The sequence below is a fragment of the Cimex lectularius genome, unplaced genomic scaffold (assembly GCF_000648675.2).
Source record: "Cimex lectularius strain Harlan isolate CLEC.00 unplaced genomic scaffold, Clec_2.1 scaffold26, whole genome shotgun sequence".
Lineage (NCBI taxonomy): Eukaryota > Metazoa > Arthropoda > Insecta > Hemiptera > Cimicidae > Cimex > Cimex lectularius.
The window spans coordinates 325,899-343,297 of NW_019392721.1; the positions used below are offsets into that span (position 1 = coordinate 325,899).

The window sequence follows — 17,399 nt, forward strand, 5'->3', positions numbered from 1 at the left end:
TTTGTTAATTACAAAAACTGGCACATTAATAAATGGTACACATTGAGATTTTGTTTTTTATAGATAACTTTACAATTTATAACATAAAGAATATAAACATTTAAATTTAAATAATCATAACAATTAATAAAACACTACTGTAACTAAATTTCCTCAGACTTTTTGGTTTTGATTTTGATTACAATTTTATAAAGCTACGTCTCTATACTTTTGTAAATCATCTGATTCAATTGATACTCGGCTTCCAATGACTGGTTCTTGTACGAAAGCCACTTTTCCCATTTCATTGACAACAAAACCTGACGGAGCGACTGTAAAGTAACCGTTTCTCATTCTGTCATCACCGCCCGAAGGGAAAAACCCTAAAGATCTGTATCTTCTGAGCGATCTGTCTAGGCTGTTAGTTGAATGGTTACTTATTTGTTGAGTTTGCTGAATTGGCACAGGGGAGTGAAGATTGTACATGGACCGACTTTTAAATGATGATCTCATCTCTGAATCGAATAAAGAAGCGTTGAATTCATTACATATTGGACGGTTGAGAATGATCTGCTTTCTTGATCCAATTGACACCATCGATCCAGCCCTATAACATATTAAGAGTTGTTAATACGACAATTTAAATTTATTAATAAACAATTTAACCTCCTTAAATGAGGATGAGGTGGTGGAAATGTAGGAGGATGATCTTGTATGCCGTTAAAACCCGGGTTAGAATAGGCAACTTGTGGTAACTTTGAATCACTAGAAACTGAGGCCCTTCGCCCATTCTCAACAACTGCAGCTCTTGAAGCCTATAAAATAAATTCAATATATATATTTTTTTTTAAAACAAATAATTAAATGAACATACTAAGTTAAGATCCCTCAAGCTTGTCAACACTTGCTTTTCTTCTTTCCAATTGAGGTATAAAAAGTAAACACAAATTAAGCCAGCAACCTGAAATGTATTAACGTCTTTGTTTATCTTTTTCAAAATAAAAAAAATTGTAAATACTTTACATTGACTAAGAGTCTGCAAGCCCAACATGTGATTTCTGTTAATCCATAAATTGTATAGATTTTCTGGAACAAAAAAATAAATAAACATAAAATTATAAATTTTAAAACTGTCTGGTACTTACCCAAAACTGAAAACTCATAAATAATACTAAACCACCTTCAGGTATGAGTATGGCAACTATTCCAAACAACCAGAGAATTAGGGGAGGAATCTGCTTCTGAAATGAAAAATTTAAGTTAAACTGTCTCACTTTTTTTAATGTTGAGATATTTTTGGCTTACATGTGATATCCCTCTGACTAAAATTGCAGATAAAACAAAGGTAACGAAGTAGCCAGTTATCAATATGTATGCTAAATACGGTAACTGTCCTGAAAATAGATAATTAAAGTAATAAAAAAAAGCTTATTTATTACTTAAAAAGAGTGTCCCAAGTTTACCTCCAGTGTCCCAGAACCACCACAATTCCATCAGAAAAGCAATTATGTATGCCACCTAATGAAATTGAAATAATAATATAATGTGCATATATGCATGAATATAATACAGGGTGCCTTGATTTTTACCAAGTTTGAAAGTAAGGTTGATAAAAAATTTACAGAGTAGGTTTTACTTATAAACTATTACTTATTTTTGTATCTGGCTCATCTTGTAGTATAATTATAATTTATTAAGTATAATTTATTTTAAGCATAAATAATATTTTTTTTACTTTTTAATACATTTGAATAACAAAATTCCAACACTGAATCATATAAACTTTTTTGGGTAATTTGAATGTTCTTGATTTCTAGCTGTATGTAATATATTTAGTATATATAAATAACATTCTGAACTAAAGAAAATTATGAAAGTCCAAAATGTGTCTAAGATAGCAAAAATGGACGATCAAACTATGAATGAATGTTTTAAAGGTGATCAACCTTTGTAAATTGTTTAATAAAAAAGCTAATAACAAATTATATGTCCTGCACGAAGGGCATAGTAATATTTTGCATAATAATTATTCCTTTAGTTTTTTAAATTGTACCACCGGTTTTTATTTTTTGAAAGCTATTCGGCCACACATCTCTCATATTTTTCTTTTTCATTCGGTTCATTTGGAGTAATTGTCCCACATGACAGAAGACTTAGGAGCTGGCCTGAAAGCTTTCAAGAAATAAAAACTGGTAGAACAGTTAAAAAATTAAAATAAAATAAATAAATAAAATTAAATTAAAAAAGTATTAACAAATTAACAAGTATGCCGATATAGAGCTGACAGAGAGAACCAGTGAGAACAGAATGATTAGGCACAATCATGCTACAAATGAACTTTAAATTGAAATAATCCTTCTAGCATGCTTTACCAGATCACAAATTCTTTTGATGATTGTTTTATTTAAGTTTAAGTGTCCATTCTTCCATCAAATGATAAATAATCTGATTATGACTTGGCTATCAGGCCAAATTTTTTAAATTTATATTTTAATTTGAAATAACAAATTAAACAAACAAAATCATAAATTAATCTTGATTTGGTTGACACATTTGGTTGGTCCCTTACTCTTGGATCTAAGCCCGTATCCGGCCTAAAGAGAAAGGTTGCTCGATGCATTTTTTAATTTACTTGGATGTAATTTACTTGGCTTCATACAGAGAGCAGATAGTGGAATCTTGAGTATCCTATTGATCATCAATTAAGTTTGTGTAGTAATAGGTGTAAAGGGTGAAGGGCGAAAATCAAGCACTCCACTACCCTAAGTGAATGGTATGCAAACGGGAAATAATGAGTGAGAATGTGACTGCATGCGTTGGGTGCTGAAATGGCCCAGCTGTCACCTGGAAACAAACCACGGTGGCTGGTTGAATAAGAACACGGTCTGACCTCGAGCTGTCAACGTCCAAGATGGATGATTCTGAGGCCTGCCAGTAATTTTTTGTAAATTACAAAAACTTGAATTGCTGGTGCACTATGAGAAGTGATACATGTATATGCTCTTGATTTATTAATTGATTTAATGATTATAAATAATTAAGAGGGCTATGAGACCATCATAAAGTTATACTGTTACAAATTAGAAGAAATTACAATGTAATAAGATGTAAAAATTTCATTGAGTCTTTTCGTTCTTCCTGAAACATGCTAAAAGTAAAGCTGCAAAGATCCTCAAGGATCAATTAAATAAGGAAAAAGATATTGTTTTATTTAAGAAGTTTCAAGTAACTTTAATGATTTTTTTTTGTTGCCACAAATTCTAATATCACTTTTAGACAGTTGGTAATAAACATTAACTTTTGTAAATTTGCAAATTAAGATATATATAGTTCTTTTGCTGTTTATATCTTACTTATTAATGATATCCATCTTGCTCTCCCTTCTGATTAATTTTTATTATTTGTTGATGATCTGAAAATCTATTCCATTCTATTACATCTCCATCTGATTGCTTTCAATTACAAAATTCTAACAATAATGTGCTCGTCTGGTGCTCTAATAACAAACTTGCTCTCAATGTCTCCAAATGCTAAACAATTACATTCTTTCATAAGAAACAACTTTTTCTTTATCTCTACACTCTTCATGATTCTCTTTTAATGCAAGTTGAGGTCGTAAAAGATCTTGGTGTACTTTTTGATCAAAAGCTCGAGTTTAAAGAACATATTTCTCCAATAAAAAATAGATCTATGAAGATGGTAGGTTATATCATTCGGAACACATATGAATTTAAAAATCCTCTATGTTTTGTCCATCTTTATAAAGCTTTTGTACAACCCATAGTTGAATACGCTACACCTGTTTGGAACCTATACTATCTAAATTATCAAAAAATTCTTCAATCTGTGCAAAACAAATTTTTAAAAAAACTTTCTTACAAACTCAATCTTCTTCTGAACTCTGCCTACCCTGGAATCCACCCTGAATTTAAACTTTTTGAACTGACACTGTTCATGCCCTTTTGGGAAATACTTTCTTTTGGTATTGAGGAGTTTCCTTTTAGTTTTTTATTATATAGTATATATTTTGAGAGAGAGAGTGCGAGATGGAACAAGTGAAGGGCGATTATTTCCCTCACTTTAAAACGTTTGTTAGTGCCCAGTTTGATTCGCCTTGCTTCGCACGCTGCTTCCTTTTTTTTTTTTTTTGGCTGTTTGTTCGAGCCACTGGGATTTTTCTTACTGGGACCAGCCGATCGTTTTGGCCAAAGGTTGAGGTAACACCTAGAAGCCCAGGTAAGGGCTGTCCATTGCCCTTTTCCCAGCCGATTTTCTTACCCTACTGTTTCGCAGAAGGAAGCTTCAGCCTGAGATGAGTGGGAACTCCTCATTACAACTTTAATTTATATATTTTATTATTATCCAACAATACTGGATAATAATAAAGACATAAAGACAATACTGGATAATAATAGCCTAGATAGCGAGAACATCGAAAATACATCTAGGCCAGAACATTTGGTCCTCCGGGCCGGATAAGAAGGGATTACTTTGATATTGTTTTTGTCTTTAAATTATTAAACAATCTCATTGGTAGTACTTCTCTCCTCTCTCAGCTACAGCTACACTTCCCTTCGCACTCTCTCAAAACCCACAAACTATTTTATATTGAATTCCAAAGCTCTAACTACATGCTTTCTTCTCTACACCGAATGATGATCAAGATCAACAACATCTGCAACAGCATTGACTTCTTCAATAGTTCTGTGCAATCTGTGAAAAACCATATCCTACAACCCTACTCTAGTTGAATTTCCCTACCAGTTTATATTTTTTAAATGCTTTTATATTTCTTAGTTAAAAATTTATTACAATTTATTTCATTTACTGGTTCACCTAAATCTTGCACTCAAGTCTTATTATATATCTACAAAGAGCATTATGAAAATTAAATATGTATCTAAATATTGTAGTTTCCATTGTATTTCAGCTTTATTCTGTTTCCTTTGCCTTTATTTGCTTAATAATTATGTCTTTTATTTTTGTTGTACAGTTTTTACTCTTTAATTGAATTTTTATATTTATCATTTATAATATTACCATGTATATATGTCCTTATTATTTTTGTATATATTATTTTTATTTTTTGTTATTGTAAAATGTCTTTTTATAGTGGATTTCGATCCGTAAATAAATAAATACAGATAAGTGTCTGGTGAGTGGTATTTTTTCATGATTGAATTTAGATTTATTTGAAGTTCTGACTCATCACACTTCCGTCAACGGCTTTGCCCGGAAATCGCGTGTAGCCGTGTTACTACTATTGTGTAAAATAAAAAAAAGTAAATCCTGGGGAAAAGTAAATCCTCTTACGCAACGGCGTAACCCTTGGGCGACAATCAACCAAAACTCACTCAACCAGAATGAGTATTTCGAAAAAAAAGTTTCTACTTTCACTCAACCTGTGGGATTACAGCTGAGGAAAGAGCAGCCAAGAGGTTTACCTACGCCTTGGTACTTTTCGAATAAAGATTAAAGATTATTAGAAAAAAAATTATAAATCGTTTCGATAAGTTTTTATCGAATATAAAACCAAATATGTTTGGATATTAAAAAAATACTTAAAAAAAAGTATTTTGTTGATGAATTTCTTTTTAAACGAGTTAAGATTATGATCCTAATCGTATTCAATAAAAACATAGAGAATATTTATAAATTGAAAAACTTACTGTTATGTAGACGGAGATAACGGATGCAGCAACTCGAAGGCTGCAACAGAGGCAATTCTCCAACAATGGCATGTTTTTGAGGGCGTCATTTGTAGACTTTAACGCTGAGTAGAAACGCAGCTCTTAAGAGTTTTGAAAGCGTACGATTTCCCTGTGAACCAGGCCGTTGCTCTCTTCGACATTTTATCACAAATTTAATCCAAAAGGAGTGGCCGAGGGCGTCGTGGCCAGGTGCATGCTATTTTTCCCTTCGCCTATCCAAATGAGATACCAGCATAAATATGCGTCGAGTTCATTGCCTCCGTCCGTCACCAAGGCATAGCGACACCGAGCGAATACAGATTAGATTAAAACAATCAACTTGCGCGTAGACTTTTTTCCCACTGACTTTCTAAGCTCGGATTTCTCGTACGTTTCCGTTAATCTTCGGCATGTTTCGGGCCAACAGTGCTTTTAAGCACCACGGATCTATTTTCAACGTCTTCTTTCGATGGCGTTCGATACAGCGTCTTTAATGTGGTTTATAACCAAAAATAATTAAAATAACATAAATCGTTGCAAATTATTTTCTTCGCAATTTATTTTTGGGTGTTTCTTGTAAAAAATAACATTAGGGAGAAAAACTTGTGTCCGGAAATAAACCACAGGTTCTAGGGAACGTACGCGTCGATACACCCATTTTTTTTATTTTTATTGTTTGCTTATTTAATCATCAGACATCACAAAAGCAAAAATATCTCTAATTAGAAAAATATCACACAGTTCATAGTTTATAAAACCTTAAAAATATTTCAATTGATAGGTCGTGACAATTTTAATAAATAAATAACCAATAAAACTAACTTTTTTAATTTTTTTTATTTTTTTTAACGAGGGTTCGCGACCTCGCAGAGGTCATATAAACCCTCAGGGTACCGGTGTTTTTGAAAAAAAAATTGTAAGTGTCGGGTTCGAATGCAGGGCCGCTGGATTCGAACCCGGGACCTTACAGTGATGAGCGCCGTGTCAACGTCTAAACCGTTGCGGCCACCGACGACCCCCAAAACTAACTTAGAAGAGTCAATTTTGAAAGTTTATACAGGGAAAAAGTTAATAAATTATAAGTTATTTTATAAGCTTTTCACAATTTCCCAGCCATAAATCATAAAGTTTGTACAAATATATGAGCTTAAACCATTTTTAACATATTTAATTTTTAAATTTACGATGTTTTCAACCCCCATGACTAAGTCAAAAATTACAAGACTAATTTAATTTAGACTTTAGATTTTAATTTAGACTAATTTAATTAAATTTAGACTAATTTAAGATTAAATAATCATAAATTACACAATTTCAAGTAAATAAAAATTGTAATTTACAATCCTACTAAAACAGTTACATACTGAAAAATGTCAAACATATTTAGCTTTTTTTTTTCAATATGTAGTCTTACTATTCCCATAAAAATCATAAAGTAATGGTAAAGCATATGTGGTTATTATACTGTTCGAAAGTATATGCCCATAAATTAAAAAAAAACAAAAACAAAAAAAAAACAGTGGTTTTAGTAGGATAAGATATCCAAAAACTATGACTTTTATTTTATTTTAAAGCCGAAGCAAAATGTGTGTTGTATTAAGAAATCTAGCAATAAAACACTTGATCTATTACATATTTAAGGGAATTCAATAATTTATTCATGTGTTGTATGAACCACGAACTAATTTTCAAAATTTCTTCAGATATTCACACGTAAAAATTGTTGATACCCCTAAAGTGTTAATGATAGAGCACATCCGATTCGCTGGTCAAGTTTCAACCCCCCCCTCTATGTCATAAATCATATAAACATGAAACAAAACTTTATTTTATATTCACTAATTTCATGGTCCGCTTGACCAATTAATATATTACAATTAATTAAGGTTTTTAGTTGAGATAAAAAAATGACAAAAAGGAGGGAAAACTCAAAAGGTGTGGTTGAGATGCGGTTGGTGTCTGAGTGGATCGAGGTCACGATACCTCAAGTGGTAGAGCAGCGACGTATCAAGCCGAAGATCGTGGGTTCGAATCCCGCTCGTGCCATTGACTTTTTTATCTCAACTAAAAACCTTAATTAATTTTAATTTATTTTATATATAGCGATATACACCATTCTAATAATACGACCATTAATTTTAAAAATCAATACTGATTTGTCAGGGGGAGGTTAAGACATGCATGAACTATAACTTTTATAAAAATTCATTTTAAAGCTAAAATAATGTGCTGTTTTATTTAGAAAGCTAGCGATAAATCACTACTGCCTTTTGAACAGTATAGCGGGGCATTTGTTCTGTCATATACAATTCAAGGAAGATCTGCCGTTGAATATTTTAACACTGGTTGAGAATGGTTTATAAGGATGTTTTTGCTATATCTTGATTTATGGATAGAGATTTCTAATACGACCTGTACATTACTCAGAAACACTCATTCAAAGTAGCCGTTAACATAATTTATAGATTCGTTTTTGGATAAATTAAATACCGTGCTTTTTTTTATTGTTGGTCCAAATTTCACAAAGTGCAGCATGTTTTATGCTATAGTCATGCGTAAATTATTACCTACCTATACCTTCTAAAATTTTTGTTAAAAGCAAAACAAAAACACAATAAAGATGAAAAATATACAAAATAAAAAGAAGACCATAAATGCACTTATATAGAGTACAATTTGATAGCTACTATTAAAATTTTTATTTAGGATTGGAAAGTTCAATTATTTCGAGTCAACTAATAATTGTTCACAAATGATAAAATTGGAAGTTGAATTGCTATAATCACCTCCCTTATAATCAATTCAAATTTTGGAATATATAATTATTATATTTTTATAATACTTTTTGTTTATAATTTTAGATTCATTTATCAAATTCTTATACTTTTTATGAATTGAATCTTAATAGTATTTAAGTCGTGAATAATTAAATATTGGCTTTATAAAAGATGATTAAAAATTGAAACATTTTTCATAAGTCAGGAGGATTTTTATGAACTTAATTCAAAAGTTAATTGATGCCAGTGGGATTTCTCACATCTTCACAATTATGTTTATTATGTATAATGTACCATTATTACAATTTGTGAGGGTCAAGGTAGAAAATTTGGACCAGCAAAAATCACTCTACATAAATCTCTCTATAGATGGGTGTTGTTTAAAGAATTAGACATGTTCAACTATGTAGAATACGATTTTATTAAATAATAAAATTATTATAATACATGTTGTTATTATATTTAATTATTTGGTATTCTCTGCCGTGAATTTCAGCAGCTATTCAATTCTAACACGCTATATCCTTATGAACATTAAATATTACGTTATACTTTTGACTGAATATAAATTGATTATATATTATTTTAAACAAAATTTTCAATCCAAAAAGTGATAATGCTTATAAATGAAGAGAATGTAATTTATGTACATTCCTAAATTCAATCCGATTTCGTTGGATGTTTAATATTTGAATTGTCACTTTCTAGTCGATTGCTTTGTTCAAAGGGGTTATTGTGGCGGAGGTAAGATTATATTTGAATTGTAAGCATTATCACTATGATGGTTAATCAAATTCAGAATTTTGTAGTCAACAAAAACTATAATGATAGTATCGAAAATTATAAAGATTTAGTCGCACAAGTGAGCTAGCAAGATAAATAAGAAAATGTAGAAACATTTGTAATTGATAATAATAATAACAATATAATCATAAGAATAATGAATGTCTATCTAAAGCCATGCTAAACATTTCCTTCACGCCATTTTTATTCAATAATAATACCCCTAATTAACAACAATTTTTTTAATGGAATTTCATACCTAAACATTAGCTTTCTAGCTATTACTATGAATTTCGCACAACTATACCATAATTGATTAGTCACACCCAACATAATTTGTCGACAAATTAGCCTGATGCAAAAAGCACTGGTCACAAGTGTTTTATCAGGCACGAATCAGGGTATGACGTACTTAAAAATAAATAAATAAAACTTCAACAATTCATTCAAACAAAAATAAATCTTATATAAATGGAGGGTTTATTATAGGATTTTTTTGTTCGTTTTATTCTTCGTTTGGTGCAAGAGAGTAGGTTAGATATCTAATAAAATGGAAAAGCATAAATGGGAAGTTATTGTTGAGGATTATAAAATAGTAGGAAGTGATCAATTGGAAAACATGGATCGACGCATGTTAAGCGTAATCACATACAGAAGAGACTCTTAACACTAAATAAATTGGCACAGTGGAAGGTGATGTGGTCAGTTAGAAAAAAAAAATGAAGCAATTACAACTAACATAAATAATAATTAACCGCCTTCTACTACATGATTAAATTAATGTATAACACAAAGTAATTGTATAAATCTTAATGTATAATAAATTTTCATATTGAGCTAATAACCCATCAAGTCTTCAAATACCTACTTTTACAATAACATTAACAATCAAAAAATTACATATGCAGAGTTATTCAAATTAATAAATTATGTGCAAATAATGTTTAAATTAAACTCAATAGTAGGACTAGTATAAAAGTTTTAATATTTAAAAATAATAAATTAAATATATAATAAAGAGGTTAAACAGAATGGAATTATTGAGCATTATAAACAAAGCAATGGAATTTAATTTCAGAATCGCGCACACATCTTGTAAGTAAATTTTGAGCTTTCTTGTCGCATTGTCACAATTAAAGCTTGCATTTTACATTACACAAAAGCGAGGCAAATGTCATTTTTACATGTCTTGGAATTTTTGCCAATGCTTTAATTATCGATCCTTTATTCGAATGGTGAGAATTGGATTGCCTGATCTTTTGCAATAGTTACATTCTTTTAAACGCATTTAATTATATTATTTCGAATAGGAAAAAAAAAATCAATAAACATTTCGCCAAAATCTTTAACCTCTAAATTTGAAAATAAGTACAGCAATGAAGAATTTTAAATGCAAACCGGCTTAATGAAATGAAAGTTACCACTCTTAAAAATGCAATTTATGTACAACGCATTACCAATCTAAACAAAATAGTTTCATATTGAAAAATGTTGAATATGAAAGTCCAAACATGATTTAAATGAATGTTAATTGTTGGCATCATTTAGAGGTACTAAATTTTAGTTATTCTATAAGCCATATTGGAACTTAAAGTACATTGATATATCTTCAATGAATCTTTGTACTTGTTTCGTTTTGAATTACATCAAACTTTTTACCGATAATTTTAATCATTTATAAATCCTAGATAAATAACATAACAGCCAAATACGGTTTCCAAAATCATCGAACCTCAACATTTCCTAACAATATTTTGCGATTGGCGCAAGCATGTGGCAAACAAATGTACCAACTGTAAGATATATTGCATCTTTTTTACTTTTCGGTGAACAGACTGTACAAATAAAAATAATAATATACCAGGAAAAAGAACTATGTGGAATACTTGTCCTCTTAGGTAATTTATTTATATCAATATTCAACGCTCTGCTCTATCATTATAGTAATTTCTGTTATATGTAATATTACAGGCTCTGCGAACAAATTATAAAACCTATTTGAGTTTGGTTTTTATTACAATTGAGTAAAAAAACCTCTAAATGTCAAGGTAAACTTATTAGCGCTAGGTATAAAGTTTGAGCTGTGTGACTGGTATAAGTTCATAAGATGGGCAACAAGCGTGCTAGGCGAAGTACCAAGTCGAGAAAAAAGTACCAGTATCTTCGTGCACTCGCAGATCTCAATATGACAAAGCGCCACATCAGCAACACGAACAACAACTGTGATATTCGATGTAGACAATAAAACCTATAAATAAGATTTAATAGAATGGTTAAATTAATATATATTTATATTTTTTTTAAATTGTATTTTTAGATTTTCTCTTTTTTTTAAATGTCAGTTAAAATTTATAGATGGTAAATAACAGTCATACTTACTTAGAAAGCTGTTTCCTAGCTTTTGGTAAACTACTGGGAGATTCTTTGAATATAAATTGTCTAATTCCCAGAACATAGTGTTCAATATAAGCTGGCCAATTTATTTGTCTTACATCGAAGGGGAATGTCATTTTATCTTGGTATGACAACATTGAAAAAAGTGTTAATGCATTTTCATCCAAGAATTTCCACTGTCGTGTTGAGAAGTATGTCAAGCAAGTGGCTGCTTTTTCAAGTTTAGTTTGTACCCTCACCATTCTGCAAGTTGTAAAAATATATAGAAATTTTACAGTCGGTTTTGTTCAAAAGTAAATTTTAGCAACTCACATTGGTTTTTTTCCTGATAGCCAGCTTAGAGCGTCTAATATATAAGCCGGAAAAAAGTGAAGCGTGTATTTACATATCGAGTTCATTAAATAGTTTGATCTACACTGGCCATCTGGATACCACATTAAATCACCTAACGGATGTTTTCGCATTGATAAAAAACATTGATGAACAAATTCTTTCCAGGTTATCGGTGCTTTTTGCCCTGTACAGCAGTTATATACCATTATGTCATTCGGTCTAACAAAAAAAAGAAAAATAATTAATACTCATTAAATCACAGCAGCTTGAATTATTTCTCAAATCTGAAACTTTTACCTTGACGTTGCTGTTCTCCATGCAGCGCATATCATGAGATTTATAACAATATCAACAGGAACAAGGTCTGCTATTTTGTCTTCATGACAAAGCATAGACCTAAAAAAACCTTTTCCTGCAGCAGCAATGATGCCTGTTGGGCCGTTCCAGTTATCGACCCAGCCTGCCATCGGTTCTTTTACAGATGATATAACTAATGAAAAAAAAATTGAAATATTTTAACTTTTTTTGAGCTAAAATGATCATACCTATCGAAGGACGAACTATCGCTACAGGCAAATTTCCACTTTCTTTAAGCAACATATGCTCAGTTAATGCTTTTGTAAATGTGTAAGTGTTTGGCCGGTTTCCTATTAATCTGAAACATAAGTTAATACATATATGTAATATTTTATCTTGACTAACAATCAGAAATTTTTTTTTAGGTATTTCACTGGTAGAAAAAGACACTTACTTAGGGGTTAAAGTTTGAATAAGTTCATCATCCATCCAATCCATGGCCTGAATAATATTTTCTGGGTCATAAGGAGGTGGGTAAATTTCTTCTTTGACTTCAAAGCGATCACAATTACAATAAGCAGTCGACACGTGTATTAATGCCTGAAAACGAACACTATCAATGCAAAACATCAAAGTGATAAATGACAATAATTTAACAATCACTTAATATTGTTTACATAATGCAACAATTTTGTCACAGTTCAAATTAGTTTAGTCATTAAGTATTATGAAACTTTATAGTATCTATTAGGAAGTCTGTACATTACCACTAAATAGACATTGGGGAATAGCATATTTTATGAATTAAGGTTGAAATTAAGTTTTATGATTGAGCCAACCTTTATTAACTAGCCATTTTTAATAAAAGATTGATATCTAGCATTGTCAATCCACTATTAACTAGAATATTTTTTAAATTACTTTATCCTAACAGAATTATTTTATTTTGTTTTGAAATTGAATTGTCAAAAAATCTAAATGCCTTGCCAAATATTTGGTTTAAGTTTAATCTGTTATTAAAATAACTATGTGAGTAGTAAGAACTAAATTAGGACTGGTCAACAGATGGATAGGTTTATTAATAAATGGGCAGAAGTGCAAGATTCCTACTAAATTGGCTTGCAATAGTCACGACAGTATAAATTATAAAACAATTTAATGTTAATTCTACTTACTTCAAGGTTCTTCATTGAGTGACACAGGTGGACCAGCCTCTTGGTACCCAATATATTGATTGTAACAGACAGTTTGAGAGCTTCGTCAAATTTAACTGTAGCCGCCGAATGGAACACTACTGATACTGTATCGGTGAGCAGTTGTTGGTCAGCCTGACTAATCCCAAGTTCAGGCTCTGTAATATCTCCGAGAATAGGTACGATCTTCTTCAAATCACTATCCCTGTCTACTCGTAGTCGATTGAAAAGCTTCAACAAAACAAAATATTTTTGTATTAACCATTTATATAATTATTTTAAAAGCAAAGTTTATTTAGTAAATATCGTTAATTATGATGACATTAAATATCATAATTATGTAGCGCGATAAATTCTGATTGTCATGGTCAACTTCTTCTTCAGCTACCTGCTGACCCCATAATTAAATTCTAAGCTAAAAGCTAAGAAACTTTTTATTACAAAATCAGTGAAAATAGACAAACCAGAATCAATTGAAAATGATCAAGATACAGAAAAATAATCATCTTTTTTTCAGTGTGGCATCAGTATCAAAACTACTTGCTTTTAATCATAAGTTTTAATCATCTTTTCAATTGAAACAATTTGAATTTTCAGAAGTGTTGAGACAATTAAGAGATTAAATGATGAGGAAATTAAAACGATGTGCAATAATGGTGATAATTATCATTATTTCTCACCCAGGTGAATAAAGATTATTTGTTTTGTGTAAATTTCCCAGAGATGTTAAATGTATTTTTAATTTTAACTAGACATTCATAAATAGAAAATTGTTTTATAAAATTTAATAACATTTAAGAACTCAAACAGTATAATTTACTTTTTGCAATTTAGTCCTATTTTGTACCATAGTTGGCTTGAAAAGATAAATATATTTTAGGGGAACGTGATCAATGCTAATATTTGAGGTCTAGAATACAAATACAACTGAAAAAAATAATAAAAAATAAATAATAATTAAAAAAGTGTAATTATCAGTATTAAGCATTGGTGCAATAGAATATGGGCAAACTGGACAAAATAAGAAATTAAATCTAGTAAAAAACATAAAATTATAGGGTAAGTTACAATTGATTTTAAAAATCAAAATACTGTTTATATGAACAGAAAAAAACGATTTTTTAAAAAATAGAATTGCATTTATATTAATGTAGGTATACAAGAAGACAATATGATACAATCTTTCAATTTATGAATCCTGAAAAACATGTGTAAATATTAATGCATATAATTATTCAGAAATCGTGAGATGCGGTCTGGTGTGATGTAGGTTTCAGAAAAACATTTTCTTTATCGTGCCAAGAAACGTGGCACGATAAAGAAAATGTTTTTCTGAAACCTACATCACACCAGACCGCATCTCACGATTTCTGAATAATTATCGATTAACGGTCACTAATCACCATACATTAATGCATATATTAATCTGTTTCTTAGCCATTTGATTATTTTGGTCTGCATTTTGTAAGCCAATAATGATGATAGGCAAAGCAACAATGATCAGAAATTAGGTACCAGGCTCATGGCCCTGCATCAAGGAAATCTCTCAAAATTAGCATTAATTTATGTAATACCAAAAGATTTTAAAGATGAAATGTGACATTGAAAGTTTGAAAAAAAAATCAGATTGCCGTGTGAAAATATATTAGGTCATCAAGTCTCAAAATAATGTTTTAAATGATCAACATAAAAAATATTGCGGTTTTTAAAAACAATGTCAATCAGAAAAGAAAAAAGAAGAAAATTGTTCCCTTTATGTTAACTGGATATTGCGGATCAGTAAGTGTTCATTGAACTAGAATATATAAGAATTGGAACATAAAAAATGTGCCCTCAAGGAGTAATTGTTATCATCCCAAATGAGGCCCCAGATGATTAATGATCCGCTATCGTATATGTAGATGGCCTAGTCATCATAATAAATGTATCATATTCTATTTGACATAGACAAAGTGCTTTGATCTAGCCATACAAAAAGAAGTATTATTTTATTTAAAAAGAAAAAAAAAGATGTTAAAAAAGTCTGTCCTAATAATATTTAAGGACACAGGAAAGGAAAAAACTATAGTATCTCCTGATGAGGTGAACACTTAGGGCAAATAAGTATTAACAGGGTTATTGTCAACTAAACCTGAAAACATGGCTAAAGTTGAGAATGGTGCCATTTCTGAGAAGTGGGAATGAGATTTTTCGATACAAATCACATAACCTCAAACTGTAGAACTTGCTGCTTGACGAGAGCTGGCATATGCCTAAACGACCTATCTATCTAATTTATCTATCAGGCTATCAATATTTATATCTATTTATAAGGTTTCGTGGTCCGATTGACCAAATAAATTCTTTATGATTAATTAATCTTTAATTAAGGTTTTGGTTGAGATAAAAAAGTCACTGTCACGAGCCAGATTTGAACTCATGGCCTTCGGCTAAATACGCCGCTGCTCTACGACTTGAGCTATCATGACTTCATGAAGCCAAAGTTTGTGGGTTCGAATCCCGCTCATAACACTGACTTTTTTATCTCAACCAAAACCTTAATTAAAGATTAATTAATTGAAAAGAATTTATATCTATAGTTTTAGTGCTACAATTTAATATATTATATTTATATAATCACTTTCAGATAGTGAATAATTAAAAAAGGTAAAAAAGATACTTGATGTCTAAATTAATGATACTAATTAAAAGTTTGTTTATATGTAGGAGATTAACAAAATTTTCTGTTTATGCAAATAACATAAACATTATACTAACCAATAAATCATAAAAATATATAAGAATCAGAGTCCTAATTTATCTCCTATAAATGTATCATAATCTTTTGACTTAGACAAAGTGCTTTGATCTAGCCATACAAAAAGAAGTATTATTTTATTTTAACAAAAGCTGAAAAAGATGTTAAAAAGCCTATACTATAATTAAAAAAATATACTATAATAAAAAAACTTTTAGAGTAAATGGGCGGAGGCACTGTTGTAATATTAAATGCGCCAGTGGCTCCGCATTTTTTTATTTGTAAATACAGAATGATTGGTTATTGTTTGAGTGAATGTATTTATTAGTGCGATAGTAGTATATGCATGGGTGGGTCTATGGTGGAATATCAAGTACCTCATAAACCCACCAACCTAGGTTAATATTCTAGATTAATTGTACATAATGATGGATGTATTTATTAGCATGAATGAAGGCGGGTCTTCAGAGGAATATCGAGTACAGGCTAGGCTAGGATTGAATGATAGTGAATGAGATAGTTTCAGAGCCTTTTTCACCACATGTGGGAGGGCTAAAAATGTAGAAATAACATAGAACACAATCAGAAAGATCGCCAGACTTCCTACAGAAAAGCTTACTTAAAAAAAATAAAATAAATAAAAATAAAAATAAATTTTTTTTAAAAACTTGAGGTGGAAGAAATGTGAGGTGCCGGCAACAGCCCAGGCAGCTAGCCGGCCGGAAAAAAAAAATTTTGGTAATTTATTTCTATGTAGGCACAAATGGATTACCTTGGCATTCTAATCGGTAAAACTTATTATTTGTTCATATTAGTGATTATCATTTGATGACTGAACAGACTTTGAATCTAACTCTCCACCTACCAACCAATATATGTGTGTCTAAGTACAGAGTATATAGTTTTTGGCCATTTATTTCTGCAGAAACATGAAATGCCTGTTATACCTTGAAATTCCGACCAGTCGAAAACATTTCAATATTGATATATTACACATATTGACAAATCACAAGAGAATGATTTATTAGAAAACTAAACTACTGTCTAATGTCTCCATTTATGCGTGTATATATGCAGAACNAAAAAACCGGAAATTCTTATTTTGTGTTTTCCGTGTTATACATATTCAAACTATATGTAGTATTTTTTTAGTTTTATTAATTACAAAATATTTGTAAAACAAATTAAAAGAGATCAGATATTCACGGGTTTTAAT

At 30.4% G+C, this 17,399-nt stretch overlaps 2 protein-coding genes across 2 annotated transcripts; both read right to left on the reverse strand.

The window, feature by feature from the left end:
* On the reverse strand, nucleotides 1-6,137 carry LOC106669269. The gene is made up of 8 exons (XM_014398609.2): nucleotides 5,649-6,137; nucleotides 1,443-1,497; nucleotides 1,285-1,373; nucleotides 1,125-1,220; nucleotides 1,003-1,065; nucleotides 854-940; nucleotides 646-794; nucleotides 1-586 (listed from the first exon to the last, which is right to left on the reverse strand). Exons 1-8 carry the CDS (start codon nucleotides 5,718-5,720, stop codon nucleotides 187-189), a joined length of 1,011 nt encoding a protein of 336 aa, XP_014254095.1. The 5' UTR covers nucleotides 5,721-6,137; the 3' UTR covers nucleotides 1-186.
* Nucleotides 6,138-8,881: 2,744 nt separating this feature from the next.
* LOC106669221 (putative fatty acyl-CoA reductase CG5065) lies at nucleotides 8,882-14,296 on the reverse strand. The gene is made up of 8 exons (XM_014398541.2): nucleotides 14,267-14,296; nucleotides 13,429-13,677; nucleotides 12,708-12,853; nucleotides 12,502-12,611; nucleotides 12,254-12,446; nucleotides 11,936-12,175; nucleotides 11,609-11,866; nucleotides 8,882-11,477 (listed from the first exon to the last, which is right to left on the reverse strand). Exons 1-8 carry the CDS (start codon nucleotides 14,294-14,296, stop codon nucleotides 11,330-11,332), a joined length of 1,374 nt encoding a protein of 457 aa, XP_014254027.1. The 3' UTR covers nucleotides 8,882-11,329.
* Between the last annotated feature and the right edge of the window lie 3,103 nt (nucleotides 14,297-17,399).

What these genes read in the sequence shown, in the direction of transcription:
- LOC106669269 (XM_014398609.2), bottom strand. Translation starts at nt 5,720, where the DNA reads ATGCCATTGTTGGAGAATTGCCTCTGTTGCAGCCTTCGAGTTGCTGCA. An exon ending in TAGTCAGAGGGATATCACAT is followed by an intron (nt 1,221 to 1,284) that starts GTAAGCCAAAAA and finishes TTTTCATTTCAG; the next exon opens with AAGCAGATTCCTCCCCTAAT. An exon ending in GCTTGAGGGATCTTAACTTA is followed by an intron (nt 795 to 853) that starts GTATGTTCATTT and finishes TTTATTTTATAG; the next exon opens with GCTTCAAGAGCTGCAGTTGT.
- LOC106669221 (XM_014398541.2), bottom strand. Translation starts at nt 14,296, where the DNA reads ATGGTACAAAATAGGACTAAATTGCAAAAA. An exon ending in CTATCAGGAAAAAAACCAAT is followed by an intron (nt 11,867 to 11,935) that starts GTGAGTTGCTAA and finishes TACAACTTGCAG; the next exon opens with AATGGTGAGGGTACAAACTA. An exon ending in GCTAGGAAACAGCTTTCTAA is followed by an intron (nt 11,478 to 11,608) that starts GTAAGTATGACT and finishes TCTTATTTATAG; the next exon opens with GTTTTATTGTCTACATCGAA.